General features: G+C 50.5%; 10 protein-coding genes across 10 annotated transcripts; 9 read left to right on the forward strand and 1 right to left on the reverse strand.

The window, feature by feature from the left end:
• Positions 1 to 555: 555 nt before the first annotated feature.
• On the forward strand, positions 556 to 1309 carry An15g03050 (hypothetical protein; the record flags this gene model as incomplete). The annotated part of the gene is made up of 4 exons (XM_059744572.1): positions 556 to 647; positions 771 to 1017; positions 1108 to 1177; positions 1263 to 1309. The coding sequence occupies 4 exons, from the start codon at positions 556 to 558 to the stop codon at positions 1307 to 1309; spliced, it is 456 nt and encodes a 151-aa protein (XP_059602495.1).
• Positions 1310 to 1740: 431 nt separating this feature from the next.
• An15g03060 (hypothetical protein) lies at positions 1741 to 2775 on the forward strand (the record flags this gene model as incomplete). The annotated part of the gene is made up of 4 exons (XM_059744573.1): positions 1741 to 1837; positions 1925 to 2471; positions 2576 to 2646; positions 2735 to 2775. 4 exons carry the CDS (start codon positions 1741 to 1743, stop codon positions 2773 to 2775), a joined length of 756 nt encoding a protein of 251 aa, XP_059602496.1.
• Positions 2776 to 3040: 265 nt separating this feature from the next.
• An15g03070 (hypothetical protein) lies at positions 3041 to 3801 on the forward strand (the record flags this gene model as incomplete). Its single annotated transcript, XM_059744574.1, has 3 exons — positions 3041 to 3342; positions 3437 to 3547; positions 3705 to 3801. The coding sequence occupies 3 exons, from the start codon at positions 3041 to 3043 to the stop codon at positions 3799 to 3801; spliced, it is 510 nt and encodes a 169-aa protein (XP_059602497.1).
• A 240-nt stretch (positions 3802 to 4041) lies between these two features.
• On the forward strand, positions 4042 to 5883 carry An15g03080 (uncharacterized protein; the record flags this gene model as incomplete). Its single annotated transcript, XM_059744575.1, has 4 exons — positions 4042 to 4373; positions 4507 to 4675; positions 4732 to 5594; positions 5745 to 5883. The coding sequence occupies 4 exons, from the start codon at positions 4042 to 4044 to the stop codon at positions 5881 to 5883; spliced, it is 1503 nt and encodes a 500-aa protein (XP_059602498.1).
• A 422-nt stretch (positions 5884 to 6305) lies between these two features.
• An15g03090 (uncharacterized protein) lies at positions 6306 to 7603 on the forward strand (the record flags this gene model as incomplete). The annotated part of the gene is made up of 2 exons (XM_001396810.3): positions 6306 to 6881; positions 6941 to 7603. 2 exons carry the CDS (start codon positions 6306 to 6308, stop codon positions 7601 to 7603), a joined length of 1239 nt encoding a protein of 412 aa, XP_001396847.1.
• Positions 7604 to 8933: 1330 nt separating this feature from the next.
• Positions 8934 to 11081, forward strand: An15g03100 (uncharacterized protein; the record flags this gene model as incomplete). The annotated part of the gene is made up of 4 exons (XM_059744576.1): positions 8934 to 9379; positions 9544 to 10426; positions 10552 to 10981; positions 11035 to 11081. 4 exons carry the CDS (start codon positions 8934 to 8936, stop codon positions 11079 to 11081), a joined length of 1806 nt encoding a protein of 601 aa, XP_059602499.1.
• Positions 11082 to 11992: 911 nt separating this feature from the next.
• On the forward strand, positions 11993 to 13103 carry An15g03110 (hypothetical protein; the record flags this gene model as incomplete). The annotated part of the gene is made up of 5 exons (XM_059744577.1): positions 11993 to 12063; positions 12207 to 12335; positions 12431 to 12490; positions 12590 to 12665; positions 13029 to 13103. 5 exons carry the CDS (start codon positions 11993 to 11995, stop codon positions 13101 to 13103), a joined length of 411 nt encoding a protein of 136 aa, XP_059602500.1.
• A 106-nt stretch (positions 13104 to 13209) lies between these two features.
• On the forward strand, positions 13210 to 14973 carry An15g03120 (hypothetical protein; the record flags this gene model as incomplete). The annotated part of the gene is made up of 8 exons (XM_059744578.1): positions 13210 to 13230; positions 13265 to 13346; positions 13466 to 13573; positions 13659 to 13762; positions 13839 to 14025; positions 14175 to 14279; positions 14363 to 14844; positions 14914 to 14973. The coding sequence occupies 8 exons, from the start codon at positions 13210 to 13212 to the stop codon at positions 14971 to 14973; spliced, it is 1149 nt and encodes a 382-aa protein (XP_059602501.1).
• A 96-nt stretch (positions 14974 to 15069) lies between these two features.
• On the reverse strand, positions 15070 to 16453 carry An15g03130 (hypothetical protein; the record flags this gene model as incomplete). The annotated part of the gene is made up of 4 exons (XM_059744579.1): positions 15070 to 15225; positions 15707 to 15889; positions 16108 to 16183; positions 16344 to 16453. 4 exons carry the CDS (start codon positions 16451 to 16453, stop codon positions 15070 to 15072), a joined length of 525 nt encoding a protein of 174 aa, XP_059602502.1.
• A 113-nt stretch (positions 16454 to 16566) lies between these two features.
• An15g03140 (uncharacterized protein) lies at positions 16567 to 22812 on the forward strand (the record flags this gene model as incomplete). Its single annotated transcript, XM_001396815.3, has 2 exons — positions 16567 to 17133; positions 17203 to 22812. The coding sequence occupies 2 exons, from the start codon at positions 16567 to 16569 to the stop codon at positions 22810 to 22812; spliced, it is 6177 nt and encodes a 2058-aa protein (XP_001396852.1).
• Between the last annotated feature and the right edge of the window lie 363 nt (positions 22813 to 23175).

Below are 23175 nucleotides of genomic sequence, written 5' to 3' on the forward strand. Positions count from 1 at the left end.
CGTTTGCGATTGATAGCTACCAGATCCATAGCCGCTAGTGTTGAGTTTCGGGCGGACAGCCCCGTTGCCCGGCACGAGGCTGTCCGGCAAAGGAACGTCGCCGGGAGGCATGTCCGTGGGAAACTATGCCTTTCCGCTAGGTATCTAAGGGAGTAGGACCTGGCTCGACGGGTTGTATGGACGATACTCGAGAGTGTAGATGATATCGGAGCCAACAAGGCGAGGTAGGGCCGAGTTGTAGAAGACGCTGGAGGGGGAAAGGAGAATCTAGTGCGGAATTGGAGAAACAAAGGGGCGAGTTGTCAATGTCGCGCGTCTAACTAAAGGACTTGCCTTCTGCTGAGTGTGCAATGTTAGCATAGGGGGCAAGCTTCCGGGATTCGTTCGCGCGGGGTTGTCCAGGAGAATTGACGGCTTTCCCGTAGCAACTCACCTCACGCCATGTAGATGAAACCTGCGGGGAATATCGATCAAAGGTGTCGGGGCGCGTGATAAAAGTATAACCATAAAATCGCTTCAAAGTAGCAGGTGATTTTGAAACCGATTTGGGGAGAGATGCCTCCAAAAGCGCAACCGCCCGCGTCGAGGGAAGCGGAATGGGGAAGGGTTGGAGCTCAAAGTGAGACCAACAGGCGGCGGAGTGCGCTGTCTGGAATCACAACCATTCCTAATCCCTTCCAGAGAGACTTTTGGTGGACGGCCTGAATCCGAGGTTGAGGGAGACGGGCCGGCAAAGTAGAGCAGGGGAAGTAGGTTCGGGTCGAGTCTAGAATGCCAGCTCGAGGGAGTGAAAGCGAGGGCAGGAAATCGCGTGTTTTGGGAAGAGTGAGTGTGCTGCTGGCAGTTGTCGCTCTGCCCCCCTATGCTTCATGTTGCTGGTTGCCCGCTAGAGACCATCACGTGAAAGGGGTCACCGCCTGGCACACCGCCAGAGAAGGCGCTTCCATGGCTCCTTCACTTGTGGGTGTATTACCAGACAGGGTAACCGTTCCAGAGTTCACAACAGCCAACATGGAGGTTAGGGGGAGGCCCAAAGTACCCCAAGTTTAGTGGCCGGATGGAAGAGGTTGTTTCATGTCAAAGTTTATCTTCTATAAGCTACATGAGGTGGTTATTATACTATCAAACGGACAAAACGCTCCGCACATCAACTACTTAGACTACCCTCTTGATCGTGGTAATTAATGTAGGAAGACAAGGTACTCGGCAGTATACCTGAGGTGCTGGCAGAAACAGACCCTGTAATTTCCAGGGATGTGGAGACCTCAGGATCATGCCGACTGCCATAGTGGGTAGTGATGGCAGGTGAACGGCATGTACGCTGTTGTGCATGCTCTTCTCTCAAGGATGAACAGAGTCGAACCCCCCTCCCCCCCCTTCTGAGACATCCCTGGGGGGGTCCCTTTTGCGCATACCTCTCCCACCACGCGCTTCTATTTGGGCGAACCTCGTCTTTCCCACGCGGCTTTTGGGTCGTTGGATCATTCCCCGCATCCTTTTCTGCTTCTTCCCCTTATTCATCACGGGCTAAAACCACTAACTACTATCTAATCAGGCAATGCTAACTCTAGGGGAAGCGGGCGAATGCCCGACCGCTCGCTATTATACAGAAGCCTTACGCTACTATGGTTATTTCTAGCAAACACATCCACACCAATCTAGCATACGCTGCTTTACCAAGTGTGCATGGAGAATTAGCTCCTTATTCCTCCCTTTCTTAGCGAACAGCAGTCGCTCCATATGCTAGACATAACAGGTAAAGATGTACAGCGCCATATTTCTTTTCATCGATTATCCACCAACGCACTGGGCGGAGAAATCTCTGAAGCGATGAAGGGTAACCAACCATACTTACTGCGGATCTTAGAGCTGGCATCTTAATTATAGCTCACACTCATGGTGGTATTGAATTAGAACTCCTTAGCGAATGCGTCTCACGCTTTTACAAATGCTCCGTTTACCCTGACAAAGGCATCCAATGTGGATAGTTCTCGCTTTGATAATGGACAGGAAGCCAAGAAGCCTTTCTCCAACGCTGAGAGAAATGTCTCTGAATCAAATCCCATACGGCTGACGCGAAATTTATCCGAAGTGTCTACTACCCCGACCTCACTTGCGATTCCTAGCAGTTCATGCTTCTGTTTTTCGCATAGTATAAATCCTCAAGGGAACAAGGCGTCGTTCATTGCTTGCGATATCATGTTTCTTACCGAAAATAGGCGTCAGCAAGATTGCGGCTTGATACCCATGGGTCTCGTGTTGCGGATTTGCATTCCTGAAGCATTCCCAATCCTGCTGGTGTACCACCTTCCCAGTTGTACATGGAAATTCTTGAAAGGTTGGGTTGGCAGCGGGGGTGGTAGCTACTCCTCATTGGGCTTGATACTCAGTACTGTACTCCAAAATACTCCGTCGGGGTGGCATCAGAATCTTCATCATGGCAAGCACTGTCGATCCAGAAAAGATGAGATGTAAGGGGCAGTTGAAAGGATCAGCGCAGCAGAAAATTCAGGAGCCTTGAACAACACGCCCAACGTCACAAGCCAATCGAGGATCTGACTGTAATGATATTGAGGGGCTTGTACGCGGTGGGTTACGAGATTAGGAGGGGTTGGGATAGTCCAGTAGAAGAAAGTGAGTCGGCTAGTCAGAGAAAAGAATGGGGGGGTTTCTTTCTAGGTAACCAGCCATCCATAATCCCATCCCGCCTTGCCTAAACGGGCATTAGACCCAGGGTCCTGTCAGTGGTCGGTCGCGACTCCAATGGCTCAGTAAGTACGGAGTTGTGAGAAATATTTTATTTTCAGTGGATGTGTTTATTTTTGTCTCCTCGAAACATCATCCGTCGAAGGACGGATCCGTGTCTCCACCTCTGCGGGCGGTGAGACAGGGGGCTGTTTCCATGGGTCATGGCCTCAGTCCCCTTGACCAATCTTGACCTGGCAAGAGTTTGTGCTAGACTGACGACTAAATATGGAGTATCCCGTCGATCAAAAATCGGACGAGTAGTAACTATGTAGCTCCTATGTGAAGGGAACTAATGGAAGATGCAACTTGCTGGACTACTGACTTAAGTGTCCTTTCTGTAGCTCCAATGAATAGTGTATCTCCATTCTCGTCGCTCTCGTACAAGCCATTTGTGCCAAGAGTTGTGACAGCTAGTAGTGGCTTGCTTCATCGTGGTCTATTACCTATCACCTTGGCCTTACCAGATGCTCTGCTAACAGATGGGTCGAGTATTGGCCATCAAGTCATAGAATCCAAGGCTTGCCGCAGAGGTTTGGAACGAGGTTTCGCAACTGCAACATCCACTCAGGTGAATTGGCCCTCGAACATTGACAGGTATTAAATACGCAAGTCAGTACATAGTTTCATGCATGTACTCCGTAGAGCCGTCGCATGGGGTATTGTTTTTTACATGCACCTGAGCATGCAGCCTTCTCTTTTGCCTTTGCGCTAGCCAGAAGTACTGCGTACAGGTCAGATTTACGTCTCTTCGCCAGTCTTGGGTATCTTCAGTCTGTTTTTACTACGTGCCTGGAGCCGTGTTAGGAATTGACTCAGACTGATCTCACTTTGATAGTTAGCCTGCACTGCCTGGCTTCCCCGCCATCAACTACATTACGACGTTGATTGATCATACCCTCCTTCAACACGCTTCTGTCTCTTCCCCGTCGACTGCACCTTGATTTTTTAACACTCAGCCTAGTGATCCCGGGCCCCCGTCAATCTGTCTCCCATTTTGGACCTTCTCGGTCGTCAGGATGTCTGACCAGGCGATCCTGCGTATTACCAGGGTAGCTAGCATTCCTCACCGCATTCTTCTAAGCTTCGCTGGGCTAACGGATGGTCTTACCTTGGCGGGGTCTTAGGAAATCAAGCAGATTCAGCAAGGCGCAGACCTCTGTGGGTACTCCACACCCTACTAATAGTAATCGGAAAACGGTTCCATCGAATCCCCGTTGATGGATAGCACCGGCTTACAATGGTCTATGGCCTTCGCATTCTGATCATTTGCATTAGCTCTCGCAGTATACTACGATGATTCTGATATCCGGAGTGTCCGTGCTCTCATTCTCGGCCCTCCAGATACTCCCTACCAGTTCGGCTTCTTCGAGGTTCGTTTCCAATTCTTCGATAATATCAGCCAACTTCACAGTGCTCTGTGTTGATCTCCAGCATGATACCCTAGTTTTTGATCAAGTTCGGAAAAGGTACATTATCATCATCTCGTGCCAATTCTTAAATCCGTGGACAAGTGGACTAAGCTTCGCAGACTACCCGGCGACATCTCCGAATGTTCGCGCCCTGACCACTAACGGTGGTCGCAGCCGCTTTAACCCAAACATCTATTCATCTGGCCGGGTCTGCTTGTGAGTTGAGCCCCTCGGAGTTGTCCATAATGCCTACTAACCGAGCGGGGATGATGTAGATCGATTCTAGGGTACAGATACACATTCCTATACATATCAACTGCTTGAGCCTGGCTGACAGGCATCTTTGTAGAACCTGGCGAGGCGAGAGTGGGGAGCAATGGTCGTCTGCGCAGTGCTTAGAGTCTCTTCTTATCTCGATTCAGAGCTTAATGTCGTCTAACCCCTACGAAAACGAACCCGGATATGAAGGCACACGATCTTCGAGTGATAAAGAGAACATGGAAGCTTACGTCTCCAAGGTAACAAGGGCCCAGCTATCCTTCTAGGTTTAAACCATTCTTGACCAGATCTCCAGATACACCATGAAACTCTCCGTCTTGCCGTCCTTGAGCCTCTTGAGGCATCTCTTAACATCTCACTTGAAGGGGATGCGGACTCGCTAGCTGATCCAACATCTGAAGGCGATGATAATATCATCTATGAGGATGGGAGGTCTTCCTTTGACCCGTTTTCGGATTTTCGCAAAAAGCGTTTCTTGTGGTATTATGAGCCCTACATGCAATCGCTTGTCGCTGCAGAGAAGAAACACTCTCGCAAAACCAAATTCCAGAGAATGCCTTTCGAGGGTGGCAACAATAGTATGGATGGTCATTTCGACTATCCGGAGTTAAGACGGCGGATGGCGGTGGTCAAGGACGCCATTCTTCGAGAAACACACGGTTGGGCTGTAGAAGGACAATTGGCCAAGAAGCAAGAATGGGGTATTGCAGCGAGTCTGCAACGACAGTACGAACAAATTGTTGAAAACCTCAAGCATCAGAACAACATTACGGTCGATCTATACCTTGATGAGGGGAACCCATTCATGTGGAGGCTCACGTACTTTGGACGACCCATGACGCAACTGGATGGTGGCATGTTCAAGGTCCTGATACACCTGAGTCCGCGATTTCCGGAAGAACAGCCCCGTGTGTTTCTCGAGGCATCGTCTTTCTTTCATATTCGTGTGTCCAAAGAGGGAGTTTTATGCTACGTTCCAAGGCGAACAGAGGAAATGCGCTATCACATCGAGGGGATTGTCGCATCTCTAGAAGAAGAACACCCACCCTATGACCCACGAACCACAGTTTGCCCCGAGGCAACCAAGTTGTTTTGGGGAACACCGGAAGATCGAAGGAAGTACAACCGAGAATTGCGACGATCAGTAGAGAGGACCGTGTAAGTTCCTATCCACATTGGCGAGTTCACGGACAGTCGTATTGACGAAAGGATACAGTGAAACATAGCACGTCTGAGCCTACATCAGCCTAGGTTAGTAAATTAGTAGAGGGCTCAACTAGAACGTTTCTATGCTGTGTCATGGGACAGATATCTTGGCTACAATGTTCTGGATTTCGGGCCTATACTTCCTCACTGCTACTTTATTCATTCTTTCCCAGATCTTCAAGCCGCTTTATCAGCAGAAAAGGGCAAGGGTCTATTCACCAGGGCTTCAGGTGTGCTGTAGCAGCTAAGAAGAATTGAAGAGGAGAGTTCCCATTCAATTAGTGCGTAGTAACCATTCAGATCTGCCTCCTTGCTGTAACCTTGATCAATTGTACGATAGTGGACGCAACGCCCACAAAGTTTGCAATCCAGCCCCGTCAGAAGACGAATATGTAGCCAGATCAGACATGAGATCTTTTCCTGGATGGTTGGACAATTAAAGTAGAACCAAATTGATATCTCGGTTCCATAAAGTGGAAACTCACGTGTGGCCTCTTTGCGGGGGGTCCGAGCTTTGACCCGGAGATTCTGTCCGGAGGCGGAAACCATCGTCGTCCCCCAAACCCGCAGGCCTCGCAATTTCTCCTGTTTATTATCTCTTCCCAACCACCGACCACGGATAGTTAGCTCTATATATATCACAGCTTACTGTCAGACTTCACAATGTCTACTCGACGTCCTACAATGGAACTGGGCACTGTCCTAGTGGTTGGTGGCTGCGGGTTCGTGGGTTGGCACATTGTTGATCAATTGCTCAATTTCCCTTCGGAGACAGACCCCAGTGCTGCTCTTCCCAAGCCCCAGAATGACCCTAGGTTCGTTTATCCCAAGCTAGGTGATCGATACCCTCGGTGCATCGCGAAAGTAGCAGTTGTCGACCTGCGAACGACCCACAACCGTCTCCCGGGAGCCGAGTATTATGATGGCGACATCACGTCCGAAGAGTCCATGTTGGCCGTTTTCCGCGCGGTCAAGCCCGACGTCGTTATCCACACCGCTACGCCCAACGTTTTGGAAGGGAACAAGCCCTTGTTGCGTAAGGTCAATGTTGACGGAACTAAAGTCTTGGTGGAAGTTGCGGGCGGTGCCCGTGGTGACTGGGGTGGAAAGTGCAAAGCTTTTGTATACACCAGCTCGAGCTCTGTCGTGCACGATACCCAAAGCGACCTCATTAACGTCACCGAAGAGTGGCCTCTCATCCGGGGGCCATTGCAACAAGAGTACTATTCAGAAACCAAGGTGAGTTATGTACCCCTATTGTTCGTATGGCAGGTGCTGACTGGGATTCACCCTGTTAGGCGGACGCCGAAGAACTCGTCTTGAAGTATAACCGCGCCTCTCCAACCTCGATGGTAACATGTGCCCTTCGCCCGGCTGGTATTTATGGTGAGAAGGATACGACCTTCACCTTCAAGGTCCTGGAACACTCAGCCAAAGCCTCCCCGACCGTCCTCCGCATGCAATTAGGCGAGAACAACAACTTGTTTGATTTCACGTACGTTGGAAACATTGCATACGCTCATACTTTGGCTGCATACCGCTTGCTTGCTACCTACTCTCGGTATGAATCTGGACAGGGCGCTCCCCTGGACCACGAGCGGGTTGACGGCGAAGCGTTCAATGTCACGAACGATTCCCCAGTCTACTTCTGGGACATGACACGTGCTGCCTGGGCACTGACTGGCAAGGTCGTGGAGCCTCACCAGGTGTGGGAGCTCCCCGAGGGCGTTCTGGGCCCTATTGGTGGAATTGCAGAGACGGTATTGGGACTTCTCGGCAAGACACCTCGTTTAACTAGAAGAACGGTTCGCTACTCATGTATGACTCGTTACTACTCATGCGACAAGGCCAAGTTCCGGCTCGGATATAGACCCGTTGTACCTGTGTACGAGGGTCTCGCTCGCGCAGTCGGGTATGTGGTGGAACAGGAGCGGGTGGCCGGTGAAAAGAAGGCATTGTGATCTCAGGCTAGAGTTTGATGGTTTTGGTACGGATGTATATGTTTATTAATGTAATATATAAGTAATTCCTCATCCCATATATAAGCGCGTCCTCCCTTACTAGTTATCCCTGTGGGATGGGCTCTTTAACAACTTCAGTGCTGACTGACCACAGGCAATTTTGAGCTGGCCATGAGACCAATACCGGCTCTCTAAACCTGCGAAACCCTTGAATTGCCGGGATCCCCCATTATCTTCCGAGTGAGATCAATTGAGGCGCCTCGTATACTCCATCAACGCTGTCTCCTTGGCTCCAGCCACGAATGGTACTCAACAAAGTGTTGTTAAAACGCCCCGAGCAAATTATCCTACTTCATTTCGACTCCTGCCGAATAATATGCCCGAAGCCGAAGATACGGTGTAGCATTTCCTCGATCTTTGGTCCGGCTGTTGAGTTAACGATGATCCACAAGCTTTCTCGACGCAATTTAGAATTCATTGATACTTGTCGGAAACGATACAATAGATGAGTATTGAAGCTTTGCCCCATTTCTTGATCGCAGGACCGAATGGGAGTCAAGTATTCCAGTTTCTAAAGCTGTCCCGTTTGCGCAAATCGATTTAATTTTTGTCAGATCGATTCCCATTATCCTGTCATACATTGCATCTTTGTTTGGTTTCACATTCTGCGCCATATCATCGGGTCTTTTACCCTCTCTGCTGGGATGCAAGCCGAAAGAAAAGTTAGGGTCCTCATGCGAAGAAGTGGAAACCAACATGGATGCGAACTATTCCTTGTGATATAGGTGATGATCGTCGCCATGGGGGTTAGTCGTCTGAACACCACAACATCATCAACGACGGGTTTAACAAGACCTGCAATACTTGAAAGAAAGGGGTCAAAGATACTTGCCTCTTGGCGTCAATTTGCAATGCGCTTTATGTCGTACTTCGCACCAGCTCGTTGGATATTTGGCTCTGAGAATGTGCTGACTGTCATTGTTCTCGCAGGTATAGGTGCCATCGGCATCTTGAACAACAGGCATAATGCTGGTAGGCGTGAGCATGCTATACCTGGTTTGATCGATACCGTTCATTGGTCGTCAGATATCACTGCATGGTGTAGGAACAGGTCATTACGAACTATTAGCAGTATGTAGTATATTCTTTCCTCATCCGGCAGGAACCAATAGATCCCCCACTGTGATACAACTGCATTCCCTCCGAAGGTACTGCGCCGTTCTTTCTGGTCATCTCGTCCATTGCTTTTATTTTTGAGGTTTTAAACATCCTTATTCTGTGGGCTTCAGTGGGATGCAGCGCTATGTCTAACGATCAGGATATGCCTCGGATGCCTCAAAGGCCCGTACTTCCGCCGAACGCCTGCTCTCATCAAACCTGCCTTGGTCGGATATCTTCTCTTACAGCCTGGATACTTGTCCTATTGGCCTTTGCTACCACTACTTTAGGAGCCTCGGGAGATTATCTCGACGACGCCGAGCAAGGTGTTCCGGGGCTAGATGCCTCCTTCGATTATGTGGTTGTCGGTGCCGGGGCCGGGGGTTTGACTCTGGCAGCTCGTCTAGCACAACACAGGTACAAAGTAGCTCTGGTTGAGGCGGGAGACTTCTACGAGTTCAAATATCCCCTAGCTGCGGTTCCAGGAGCCGGGATCATAGGAATAGGGAGCGATGTCAGCAGCTCGACACCCGTGGATTGGCGGTTTGTCGCCTACGCTGTTCCGGGAGCCAACTATCGCGACCTGCATTACCCCAGAGGCAAATGCCTGGGAGGATCGTAGGCTCACTTCTCCTCTCACTTTCGTCGGTGCATTTCCAGATGGCCAGCGCTGATTCTTCCGACCTTCTACAGGACAGGCTCCAACATGATGGTCTATCAAAGGTTCGAAACCACTCGCCGGGTAGTTCACGGAGGGCAGGACTGATATGAACTGGAGCTAGACCAAACAAGGAGGCAATGCAAAAATGGGCGGAGCTCGTTAACGACGATAGCTATACTTTCGACCGAGTTCTCCCTTTCTTCCAACGCACGGCTAACTTCACTCCGCCCAACAACGACGTACGGAACAGCAACGCCACAGCATCTTTCAACCAGGGTGCGTTTGATAAACGGGGCGAGCCTCTGCAAGTATCGTACCCTGAGTTCGCCGTACCGTTTTCGAGCTGGGTGAAACGCGGTATGGAGTCTGTAGGCATTCCCGAGATCCAGGATTTCAACAGCGGGTCACTACTGGGCGCTCAGTATTGTGCTCTGACTATTGACCCACACAAGAAGATCCGAAGTAGTTCAGAGGCCGCTTTCAAGAGCTCTCCAATACCACGCCTGATGACTCTTGCGGTGTACAAAAAGACAATGGCAAAGAGGATACTATTCAACATAGAGAGGCGAGCTACCGGAGTGGAGGTCAGAACGGGAGGTTCGAAATATATATTGCGAGCCACCCGGGAAGTCATCGTGTCAGCCGGGGCATTCCAGAGCCCTCAGCTCCTAATGGTATCTGGAATTGGCCCGGCCAATGAGCTGAAACAGCATGGTATTGAGATTATTGTTGACCTTCCAGGAGTAGGGAAAAACATGTGGGATCATGTTTTCTTCGGGCCTGCGTACCGAGTTGCGCTCCCAACAAGCACCAGGATCGCTACCGACTTTCTTTATTTGACTGAAGTGATCGTCCAGTATTTATCAAATCATAGTGGTCCACTGTCAACCCAGGGAATTGATTTCTTGGCTTTTGAGAAGGTCCCAATTGAACTGCGGTCCCACTTCTCCGAAGAGACGATCCGGGATCTATCTTGGTTCCCTCCTGGCTGGCCTGAGATAGAGGTACGCTCTCTGCACGGGAACTTTGAGCATGGCTAACGGTCAACCCCTTGAAGTACATCCCAGTGGCTCTCTATCTTGGGGACTTCTCTGATCCTATTAAGCACCAACCGCTAGATGGGGCACAGTATGCATCAATCGCTGGAGCATTAGTCGCACCCACATCTCGCGGCAATGTCACCATCATCTCAGACGACACAGATGACCTGCCGATAATCAATCCTAACTGGCTTGCAACCGACACAGACCAGGAAGTGGCTATTGCTATTTATCGAAGAAATCGCGAGATTTTCCATAGCGCGGGGATGGAACCGATTATTGACGGGGAAGAGTACTTTCCCGGTGAAGAATTGCAGACTGATTCGGAAATACTAGAAGTGGTCAAGGACACACTTATGACAGTCTACCATGCTTCATGCACGTGCAAGATGGGTGTTCGCAACGACTCGATGGCTGTGGTTGACAGCCAGGCACGAGTATTCGGAGTTGATGGATTGAGAGTGGTCGATGCCAGTGCGTTCCCAATTCTCCCTCCGGGACATCCTCAATCGGTAGTCTGTAAGCAGCCTATAGTTCCAGATTTTCCTCTGATTCGCTGCTGACAGTCTTAGACATGCTTGCCGAGAAGATCGCGTCGGACATCATATCCTGGGACTGAAATGGTTCGTTACGTGTTGCATTTGTCATTATCATTAAAGTAATTCTTAATAAGTGTCTCCGTTCCTACCATTCTTCGTGCGCTTATGTTCAGAACTGAAATTCATGTCTACTATTGTTAATATTAAACCTTCTTTCATGTTAATATCATTAAGAATTCGACGCGGAGGGAATTTCCTGCATCCTGTAAACTCAATGAAGCTATTTTCCACATGATCCTCCCAGAATCACTCTAAATAATTGGACCACCCATGCATCGCATAAACGCATAGGCAACCCCCAATGATGAAACCATGCTTCAACAACTCCACCCTCTACTCTAAATTCTGTAAGATACACTGACCTCCCCGGATGCAAACACACCACAAGAGTGGAAATAACTCCGACATGATCCAACCGCCTTCTAACTCCCATCGAAACTTGATCCTAAGATTGACTTTGGAAACTATGAGTTTCTACAAAAACATGTATATCTCAAAAGTCTGAACCTTGCCTTGATTACTGATTTATCTACCTAGTACTTACACCAAAAATACATTCCCCCCATACCAGAACGAAATCCAGAACCTTCCATTTCCATCCATACCCCGACATTATGACCATCGGATTGTCGTACTCTATCCACCCGCAACCCCCGCCCCCTTGCAAGGATAGATATACTATTATGATTCTTTCGTCTTCTCCACCCCCATGCTTATATTATATGTATATGTATATGTATATGTATATGTATATGTATATGTATATGCTGTGATAGGAGGGGTGGATGATGTGTATGATGTAGGGGGCTGGGGATGGCAAATCAAACATACATGCATACATACATATATACAAATGTACACAGGTGTGTGTATGTGTACGTGTATGTATGCACGTATGTATGCATGTGTAAAATGCATGAACGAAGATAGGATGGGATGGGGAGAATTGGGATATGGAATATTTATTGGAGGGGGGGCGGGAGGGGGACAAATCTCGCTAGGGTGTGTCCGTCTGTCTGTATGTATTTTGTATGTACTCGCTACAAGGAGGAGTTTTGGTCTATGTAGATACTTTGGATGGATGGTAAAAGTTGGAGTGGTTAGTGTGTTGTTTGGTGAATGGCTGCTGCTGCTATGGTAACTAGAACCTACCCATCTAGGTACTGTGGTATGGATGAATCTCTACGAAAAGTATATGGGGGTTACTCGAAGGGTCTAGATTCCTGTGTTTCGGTGTCGAAAGTAAATTTGGAGATTTCGGGATTTATCACAAGGTAGTAGTGACATGCCATTAAATAATTCCTTCCTGGATATATATACTAGGTAGGTCTAGGTCTAGATAGGCCACCCACTTGCTTCCATGTTATAGGAAAGATCATGCCATGATGAGAATGCATAGAGATTTAAAACCTGTATGTGTCTTTTACATGTAGGTCGAGGCTTGCTCTCGGAGATTTCCCCTAGGTTTGAATAGAGAGCTTTAATAGATATATATTTCTCCCCGTGCGAATCAATGATGAGGTGGTAGCGTTCCAGGTCCTTTGATTCCGTGGACCCCTTTCACTTTGTTTTTGATTTCCAATCCAGGTGTCTTGCTAGTTTGGGTAAGTACTAGGTACCTCGTGAAGGAATTCTTGGTTTTAGAGGCGGAGGTGGCTGAACGTTAACTTTGTTGGTTTGGTTTGACACATTTCAACATTGGGAGTAATGTGGTATGTGAGCAAGGTTAGTTACTGGAGTGACGGACTGACTGACTGACTTTTCTTCCCATGCTTCTCTGTCCGTATTTAGGTTGGGAACCCCCTGTCAGATGATCTCGTGGGATCGGCCAATGTCCGTCCATGCGGGTTTGTGTGCGGGGATGGGGGATATGGTTGATTAGCTTAAGGGAAGAATCGTGGTTAGTTAGTAGTACTTTTGTACACACTCTCTCATGCTTTTTGTTCATGTTTTGATGATCTCCACAGGCAAGTACATTTTTGGGTTTTATGGGTGTCGGCTTGTATCTAAGTGTTTTAGACAGGGAGGAATTTGTGTGCTGAGTGTGGGGAGGGAGTTCTCTCCACCACAGACAAAAAGCCGATCATTACTCTTGTTCCACCTTTGCTTTCATTCTCCTTGGCCCCTTCGGTAAGGATTGACAGTGGAATGCAGTCTCGGATGTGGGAGGTGCAGGAACTCCCATCGAATTTCATGTACGGAGGCCGGACGTGCCTACGCCACCTGCAGACGGTTGATCCTCACAGTTGAGGGTTGGAAGAGACTGGGACCCATGGGATTTGGATGTTTGGCTGACGGCGATAGAATCATTCGAGAATACGACCAGGGATATATGGTCGTCATTGGCTTGTAGCGATGTCCAGGGGTTGGGGGGTCCTCAGGGCGCCATTTTTGAGATTTTGAGGCATTGGAGATGAAACGGGGTGGATCGCCAGCCAGCGCATCATTGTCATCATCATGATATTATTGCGTAGCCATCAAGCAGAGCCAAAGGACGTTACTGGTCTGATAGGTGCAGCAGGAAAGCCAAAGGCGGACTGAAAAAGAAAAGAAGGGGGAGGGATCGTTTGCGGTCATGGATGGCTTTTGGTCTCCAGCCACGCCGTCAATCAGCTTTGGAACCTCCCCACCTGGATTACCCCGCAGAAACATCCACCTCAGCTTCTATCATATACCGATTGGTGTCATCCTCCATCGGGGAGTACGTGGAAGTAGTCCTGATGACGAACGATCCTGGTTTTACCATTTTCGGGTCATAATAGGAGTGACGTGAGTAGAAACAATACTACCTCAGTACCGATCTGACTGCTACCGGTCAATCTCCACACAACCGCAGAAGGGGTAACAAACCGATACTGCTAAGACGGTATCTAGTGGATTCCGCAACTGAGTCGAGCGAATGCTCGGAATCCAGGGCTGAGACTATGATCTGTCACGGGCCAATGGCCGACCGCAGCCCGGACTGTGTGTAACTGCAGACATGCAGACAGCCTGCCTCGCTTACCAGCGGAACCCCAGTCAGTTTAGCACCAGACGCACCACTCTTTGAGATGAATCCGGGCTTCTAGCGTCCCTGTCCCGGATCGAATGATGTATCTCATGGGGGGGCGAAGGGGAGTCAAGTGAGCAGCTTATCCGCTGGGTCTGGGGGAGCTTGATCCATGGTACAGCGGACGCAGATGGGAGACTCTTGCTCTTTGCCATTAATAACCATTATGGTTCATTACTTTCGGCCGGGCGGTGACGTTCTGGTGTAGTCGGTCGACCCTCTGAATTTATTGGCGCAAATGGGACATTGCAGGCAACACACGTACGCCGTCGGTCGCATTCACTTGTAGGGATCCTTTTCGGGGGTCCAAAACTTCGCACCAGTCCGGTCTACAGGGTTGTCTAGATTGCGATGGCTGCGAGTTAGGGAGCGAGGAGGGTCTTGTCGGTTGTACGAGAATTTCGAGAATAGAAACCCATCGAAGAGATGCGCCAAATGGAAATGGCCCGACCGTTGAGACGGGGGTCTGGAGTGGCGCTTCGTGGCTGCGGATACTGTCGTGTGTGGTTCGGAATGACCTCCCTCCAGAAGGGATCGAGACCGAAAGAAAAGAAGAAAAGCAATTCCGCTATCTAACCCACGGGAAAGTACGAGGTCTGCATGCTGCGTTGTCTCTGAATGGAGGGGGGGCCACTGATGGTTCCTGGGTGATGATGACGGCAATGATGTTAATGGCGACCGATAATCGTCAGGCCACAACAAATGAGAGAGCAGAGCATTCTGAGGAACGAGCCGTGTGCTGGGATTGTTCAATATCTCTCCAAGAATTTAATTTGTTAATTGAGGGGAGAGAGTGTGTGCAGCCTCCGACTAGGATTAATCACTGCCCCGTTGCTAGAGTGAAAGAGGGAGCTGGGGGATAGCCAGCGAATAACAGACGTATGGAAGCTGTCCGTCGGATAATGTCGACCATAATACCAGCAGATGATGGGCGGTTCTGGCGCAAGTTGAAGCAGCGCCTAGATAACTGTGCAGCTAGGTACAGTTAAGTGGATGTAGCTAGTGACTAGATGCCTATACCACGGGTGTGTCCGGGCATCCACCGCGGCTCCTCTGAGAGGTCTAGTGGATTGTGATCCATACCCTAATGCACCTTGCAGATGGAGCCACCACTCCTTAGCCAGCGGTAAGAAAAGCCGGACGGAAAGACTTTAAGACTAGATGCACCGTGTGTCAGAAGGGAAGGTGAGGTGAGAGGAGGGGGGAGAAGAAGAGACGAGAGAGAACTAAGAGACATTAATTGCATCTGCCGGTATGAGAGAGAGAGTAACTTCAGTCGCAGTGTATTTCTATAATACAAAGAGTAGACGGCAATAATTCTCAATGCGAATCATGTTATCTACTCCGTAGTAACTACAAAGTATTATTTTCCGGTTGGAACGGCTTCTGACTGTCTCTCCATCGGCAGTCAGAACCAGACGACCAACAACCTCCCCTGCCATTTGGAGCTACGATGGTTTCAGGCGGGAAACCTAAAACCCCATTTAGATTGTGTCCATTCAACCGAAGACTTTCTTGAGAAAGTGGTTTGGCTTTGAAAGTCAATCGTTGATCGAAAGTCTTGCGCTGCTGCTTTTCCCGCCAAATTTACCATACCATACGGTACCGCACAGATCCGCAGCCACCGTTGGCGCCGTGTGATTTGGCTGTGTGGGTACCAAACGGGTAAAGACTGGTAAACTTGCCGTTTCTCACGTTCTTCCCTCCATACAGGAATACAAGAATAGTACGACGGACTGACGCTGCCATTCCTGAGGTTGCTTGCTGGCTGGCTGGCTGCTGTCTTCCCACTCACTCACTCTGTGCCTTTTCCCATCTATTTTTCGCCCTTAATTCTTGTTCGTCTCTCCATTTCCCTCCCTGTTGGCTCTCTCCCCCTCCCGCTGCTCTGTTTATTCTATGTCGCTATTGCTCCAGAGCTGTCTGGTTTCACCAACCCCGACTATTCCCTGCTTCTAGTCGACCTCGTTCGGGGGTTGACTTGGTCAAATCGTCACCCTGGCTTCGCGTTGACGCTCCGTCGCGCCATTCCCCCGCATAGCCGCTTTTCCCTCTTCGTTTCGCTTTCCTCCTCTGTCCTTACGTGATCACGAGATCCTCCTCAACTTTTTTTTTTCTTTCTTTATCTACAGAAGAAAAGAAATACTTCGTTCTCTCTCTATCACCGGAAAAACAAATAGTGCACTTCCCCGTCTGTCTGTTGCGATAGGGTTGTTTGCTGTCTCGTTATCACCGTCCCCCGCTATCCAGCCATGGCCAATTAATACTGCGGATGCATTCATAACCAACAATCAAAGGGCACCCGCTCTGCCTGGCAGACGGTCCTGCTTGGAAGCTGCTCATTGTGATAATCTCTCTCGCTTGATCTCACACCCCACGCCTCTCAGTCATTCGACCTTCCCTCGTCCTCCCCTCGGGGTAGTCTTCGGTATTCCTGTCGGCTCCGCCTGTCCAGCATGGCGGGCAATGGCACAGATGATGCTCAGTACCTCGCTCCTCCGGCCGTGACTGCCCTACGGCAGGAAGCTCGGAGTATCGATCCGAGATTCTCTCCTACTCGCTCCCCCAGCGTCGATCACATGCGACAGGAACGTGAAGATCTCAAAGAGGCGGCGGAACAAACCTTGAACGTCATTGTTGATTTGGATCTCGATGGTCGCGTCAAATGGGTCAGTCCGTCATGGAAACAGGTCGTCGGCACGTCACCAGTATCAATAGAGGGGCGGATGATATCAGAGATCGTGGTCGGTAACCAGAATGTCTTTCACGATGCCATAGAGAGCATGAAGGAGGATGACTCCCGCAGTCGGTTTATTCGGTTTGCAGTTCATATGGGCCCCGATTCGGTCTTGAAGTACTCGCCAGAGCCACGACCTGCGGAGCCAGAGCATGAATCTACTGAAACGACCGACATTGCAGAAGAAGCACAAGCCCCTGCAGAGGAGGACCGCCATCATGACCTCCTTCATCTGGAAGGACAAGGTATCATGGTGTTTGATCGGACAGCCGATGGAGTTGGACATGTAGGTCACCGCAATTGTCGATGCTCGGTATACGTGATATAAACTGACCATTCTTTTCTACATTGGCAGACCATGTGGATGTTGCGACCGTTTACGGAACCGAGAGAAGTCACCATCGACCTTCCGCCTTTGCTAGTAGAATCCTTAGGCGTCGGAGCGGAAGTGTTGGCAAATTACTTGACCACTCTGGCTGAGGCTGCTGCTAGTGAGCCTGATCCTTCAAAGCATCCAGCTCCGAATCCGGTGTTGTGTCGTATCTGTGAGCGACAGATCACACCATGGTGGTTCGAGAAACATTCGGACCTCTGTCTACAGGAGCATCGGGCCGAGATGGATGTTCAAATAGCCCAGGAGAATCTCAACGAGCACCGTCATGCCATCGTCAAGGTGCTAGATGCTCTAGAGGCCAGACAAAGCAGGCCGTTGGTACTCGGAGAGAGCAATCCCCCGCCAACACCCCAGCCCGAGTACAAAGGCCTACCTATTGGGCCATCTCCAGTGGCCTCCGCACCGTCGTCAGGATCAGTCTCTAGTGCTAATTCCGCTCCTGGCACGCCACCTCGGTCCAGAGATCATTCGGCCTCAGGAATCGGGCATACTCGCGCTCGATCATTCGCAGTGCGGCGTCCGTTAGCTCGCGTCGTTGAGTTGATCCTTGACCTTTGTGACACTGCCCTAGAAATCAACATGCCTATGATCAAGGAATCTCGCGCGGACAACAGTGATGATTTTCGGACATTGTCACCGCAGTCCGAATCCCGTATCTCGCAGGTTCTCCAGTGGCAATCACCCAGCTCTAATACACTAGAGCAGGAGCAAGGACTCGCGGCCCTATGCAACGATACCGAACAAGTCGCCAAGGCAAAAGTTGATGCGGTTATCCGCCATAGAAGAATTGTGGAGTATGCTGAGCGGATTCGCATCGAATACACGATTCTGGTAGAGGAGTGCATCACCGCAGCTCTCACCAAAGCCGAGCGAATTGCGGCCGGTCAGCTCAGTGATTCGAGTGCCTCAGACGATGACGCCCCCCAAGACACCGAACCCGCCGTGACCACAAGTAGCCCGATAATACGAGGGAAGCGCGAATCTGCAGCACCGCCTACAATGTCCGCTTTAACGATGTCCATGCGCAATTCGCCCGACCGATTCCAGTCCAGCCACTCCTCCGAAGGCAAAGCCTCAGTCGCTGTGTCGACCGGGTCGAACAGCCCAATGGAATGTCCCACACCCCGATCACACAAGAGTATAGCCGGCGTTTTAGGGACATCGCAGCCATCCAGACGGGGTCTCTCTTTGATAGATTTGGATGCCGGCGATTACAGTGACAGCAGCGCTCCTTCTTCTGCTTTTCCCGGTGCCGTGCGAACCGACTCTCCCTCGTCCGACCGCAGTATGGACAGGAAGCGAAGGAGTCTGGTCCTTCCCGGTCTTTCTAGCTCACCTCGCAGACAACATTCTCCAGCCAGGATATCGGGGCCACATTCACCATTACGAATGCCCCGGGCTCGTCTTTCGAGCGGCGCCGATAGTCTACCGTCACCTATAGTATCTCCCTCTGCAAATGCGATCGAGCTGGCACAAATTCACTACCCTCATCATCGCCGTCAATCGTCCGCAACGTCTTCCGATATCGTAAAGCCGCCCGTTTCACCTCATCTATCTTCCGCCAGCCAGCCGCAGCCGAGACCAGCACCGCCGTCGATCAAGGACTTTGAGATCATCAAGCCAATCAGTAAAGGTGCCTTTGGAAGTGTTTACTTGGCCAAAAAGAAAGTAACTGGGGAATACTTTGCGATCAAGGTATTGAAAAAGGCGGATATGGTTGCGAAGAATCAGGTCACCAATGTCAAGGCGGAGCGTGCAATCATGATGTGGCAAGGCGAAAGCGATTTTGTTGCTAAGCTCTACTGGACATTTTCCAGCAAGGACTACCTTTACCTGGTAATGGAATATCTCAACGGCGGCGATTGTGCTTCGCTTGTCAAGGTTCTTGGTGGACTGCCCGAGGACTGGGCGAAAAAGTACATTGCGGAAGTAGTCCTTGGGGTCGAACACCTCCATGGTAGGGGTATCGTCCACCGTGATCTCAAACCAGACAATCTTCTTATCGATCAGACGGGTCATCTCAAGCTGACTGATTTCGGACTGTCACGCATGGGCCTTGTTGGGCGTCAAAAACGCGTCCTCAAGAGTATGAACAATGAGCCGGCACCCGATCTTCTGAAACAGGGCTCGTTTCCTCGAGCAACTTCAATCACATCTTCCAGATCAGCCTCTTTCGATTTCCAAGGCAGCGGATCCCCGGGATCCACTCCGTTGATCACGCCAGATGTTGCTAGTAGCATTCCCCAACCTTCTTACTTCAGCCTCAACCAAGGTGGCGGTCTCAGTCGGCAGACTTCACGTCGAGCGTCCGGCTACCGTAGCGATAGCGGCGCCAGCGAGAGTCTGAATGCCATGTTCCGCACTTTGTCTATCAACGAGGGTGGTGAAGCTTCCGGCACCATGCCTGTGCCCGTCCCTTCCTCGGGCCAACACCAACATCAACACCATCTACCTGAAGAGGAAAGCCAGAGCGAGGCGGGTGAGTCTCCTCACTTGTACCCGCTTCAACCCACGATGAGCAATTCCTTCTCCTACAGCACTCCTCCGCAACAGTCAATGATGCCTCCCCTAATGGCGCTGTTTGACCCCGAGGACCATAACAGGCGGTTTGTGGGTACGCCAGATTATCTGGCTCCGGAAACTATCAACGGTGTTGGTCAGGATGAAATGAGTGATTGGTGGTCCCTGGGCTGCATCATGTTTGAGTTCCTCTTCGGCTATCCGCCATTCAATGCTGGGACTCCAGATGAGGTTTTCGACAATATCCTTCACCGGAGGATCAACTGGCCGGACGAAGCCGAGGAATTCGCATCCCCCGAAGCTATTGATCTTGTGAACAGGCTCATGACTATGAATCCTCGTGAACGGATAGGGGCTAATGTGGATGAGAAATACCCAAATGGTGGAGCAGAGATCCGGAGCCACCCTTGGTTTTCTGATATCAACTGGGATACCTTACTGGAGGACAAAGCGCAGTTTGTACCCAACATTGAGAACCCCGAAGATACCGAATACTTCGACGCTCGTGGCGCCACGCTTCAGGCCTTTGCTGAAGAACTGGAAGATGCAAGCCCCCCTCAACCGCCGTTAACCACTGGCGCATACCCTCAAGATCGGCCTCATGATGCCTTGTTCAAAGTCCGCTCTCATGTTAATTCGATGAAGCGACCGTTGATGCCTCTACATATTCCACCTCATGTGCGTGAGTCACGTAGCAGGAGGCTGAGCGAGCCTACAATGGCCGACGATTTTGGCAACTTCGCCTTCAAGAATCTCCCTATGCTAGAGAAAGCCAACAAGGACGTGATTCAGAAACTACGCCAGGAGGCAATGCAAGCACAGCAACGTCACGTTCCTCCTACGGGCTCTCAGCAACAAGCACATGCGCAAGGCGGCCAGGATCAAGCCCCCACTCAGCCTGCACCACCCACTTTGGAGGGAAGCCCGTTACCGATGTCCCTACAGCGGACATTGTCTCAAACCAAAGGCAACAACCGACCTGCGTCCCCTTCAAGCATGAGCCAGGCGAATTCGTCTCCCAGTCGTCCTTCTCAACCCTCGTCTCCGCTTCTTGTTCAATTTAGCACCGGTCAAAATCACGAGCGCAGAAAAACGTCCGGGTCATCTTCTAATAACTCGCAGTCCGCCGGAAGCTCTCAGCCCGCAAGTGTCGACCCAAGCCGGATGGCGAGTCTTAAGCACGGTTCCGCCTCATCGTCTCCTATAAAACCCCCTCGGGCCACGGCTCACTCGCCTGACAAGACACCTTCTGGACAGCGCCACGGCAGTGCTCCTGCCTCACGAGCAAGATCACAGACCATCGGCTCCCAGGACGGGGACCTCTCATCATCCCTAGCCAAGGAAACATACGCCGTGGGCCACTACAAACGCCGCAGCCAATTATTCGATATTTCGCCCTCCTCGTCAGACAATGAGGATCCGCGTACGAAAGCTTTGCTTAAAGTACAGCGCCGCCGCCAAAGCTCGAGGCGCATGTCACAGATCAATTTCCCCGATGGGCCATTTTTCCGGCCTTTGGACGTGCTCATCTGTGAAGATCATCCTGTTTCTCGCATAGTGATGGAACGCCTCTTTGAGAAACTGCGCTGTCGTACCATTACGGCCGTCAACGGTAACGAAGCTATGCGTTACGCTCTCAGCGAGGTGCAGTTTGACATTATCATGACGGAGTTTAAACTACCCCAGGTAACCGGCGCTGATGTCGCGCGTATGGTGCGGGAAACACGTAGTGCGAATCGGCATACTCCAATCATTGCGGTTACAGGCTACCTTAAGGATCTGCCAGAAACCCACCATTTTGACGCGCTCATCGAGAAGCCTCCAACCCTAACAAAATTCACGGAAGCACTGTGTAAGTTCTGTCAGTGGAAGCCGCCTCCAAAGGACTACAACCCTTCCCAGTCAATGAGTGTCCCGCCTTCTACGATGCGCCAGGCTTTCGTGCAAGCCGAGCATAGCCCAAGTTCAACAGCCTCGTCGGGGTTCGCACATGTACCTCCTAGCTCTTACAGAGGATCCAGTCGAGAGGACTCCATCGTCAGCAGTTACTTTGGCGATATGGAGTCAATCAAACCCGATGACGGCCCTGTCATCGTGAGTCATCACAATGAAGAATCGGAACAGGATCAAGGTGGCCTCGGGATTTCTGAAGATGTAATTCGAGTACAAGAAACGACGGATGGCAGTTTCACATCTGGCTCGGATACAGTGCCTTTCCCAAGCCTACTTCACGCCTCTTCAGCACCACCCACCGTGCATCCTTCTGGAAACATTACACCTCGCAAACAGCGATCCACTGAAGCGATTCGGGCGAAGAGAGAATCGCTGGAACGCAAGCGCTACGAGTGTGCCGAGTCTGGCGATGATGAAGATGAAGAGCTCGGTAATTCTCAAACACGATCAAGCAGCCCCCAACAAAGATCTCGTCGTCCTGGCTCTAAGCTAGGAATAGAGATGATGAGAACCAATAGCAGGGGCAGCGTTGTCAGTGGAAGTGAGGAGCTTCTCAAGAGAGAGAGGGAGTCTTTGGAGCGACGGAGCAGTGGAGGTTCCGGTGGCGCCAGTGACTACAGCGAGGAACGTACTGGCACTCGCTCTCCGCAGAGTCCAAGTCTGGAGAGCCGCCTCGAGAACCTTTCAATTCCCGAGGAGGCGATTGTGGGGTCCGTTGAAGGATACAGCCCTAAGCATTCGCCCATCGTGGAGCTAGGGTCGAAAATGGACATACCAGCAATCTTTTCAGATCGGTCACCGTCACCGTACTCGGCAGAAACTGCTTCGGGTGCACAGGCTATGGAAGACAGCGTCGAAACACCCAAACTTGGACATATTACACCACCTATTGTTTTTACGAGAGATGGAGAGTCTGAGCCCTCAGGAGACGACCCGGCGACCCCTTACTTCAAGACTACTGGGGACGATTCAGCTGCGAAATATGGTGCAGAAGCCGACAATGACCGATATCTGGATGCCGATGCCACGCCTCGACCATTGCATACACCATCGCCCCATCCGTACTTGGGTTCTGCCCATTCTCAACCCGACACATAAAGAACCGACACTATCTTACTTTCAAGATAGACCTTGCGGAACTGCAATTCAGTGAGACATGCGTTGGACAGATGTCCACGTACGGTCCGCTATTGTGTGCGACTATATGACTTATATCACTGCATGCTTACGACATATTGTTCTTTTTGCACCTGTTAAAATACATTCCTCTTCTTTTACTGCCGATCATATTGCTTTATTTTCCACGCGCGTTTCAAGGCTAGCGGGTGTTTGGGAGTGTTTGTCGTCTCAACCAGGCTGTCTGAGTTCCACTCTTTTGTCGATTTCCCGTTCTCACTTTCATGTTTTTATTCATTGTTCCACTTGCTCATCATCCATGCGTATATCCCATTTCCTTTGTTC

The sequence above is a fragment of the Aspergillus niger genome, assembly GCF_000002855.4.
Source record: "Aspergillus niger supercontig An15".
In the NCBI taxonomy this organism is placed as follows: domain Eukaryota; kingdom Fungi; phylum Ascomycota; class Eurotiomycetes; order Eurotiales; family Aspergillaceae; genus Aspergillus; species Aspergillus niger.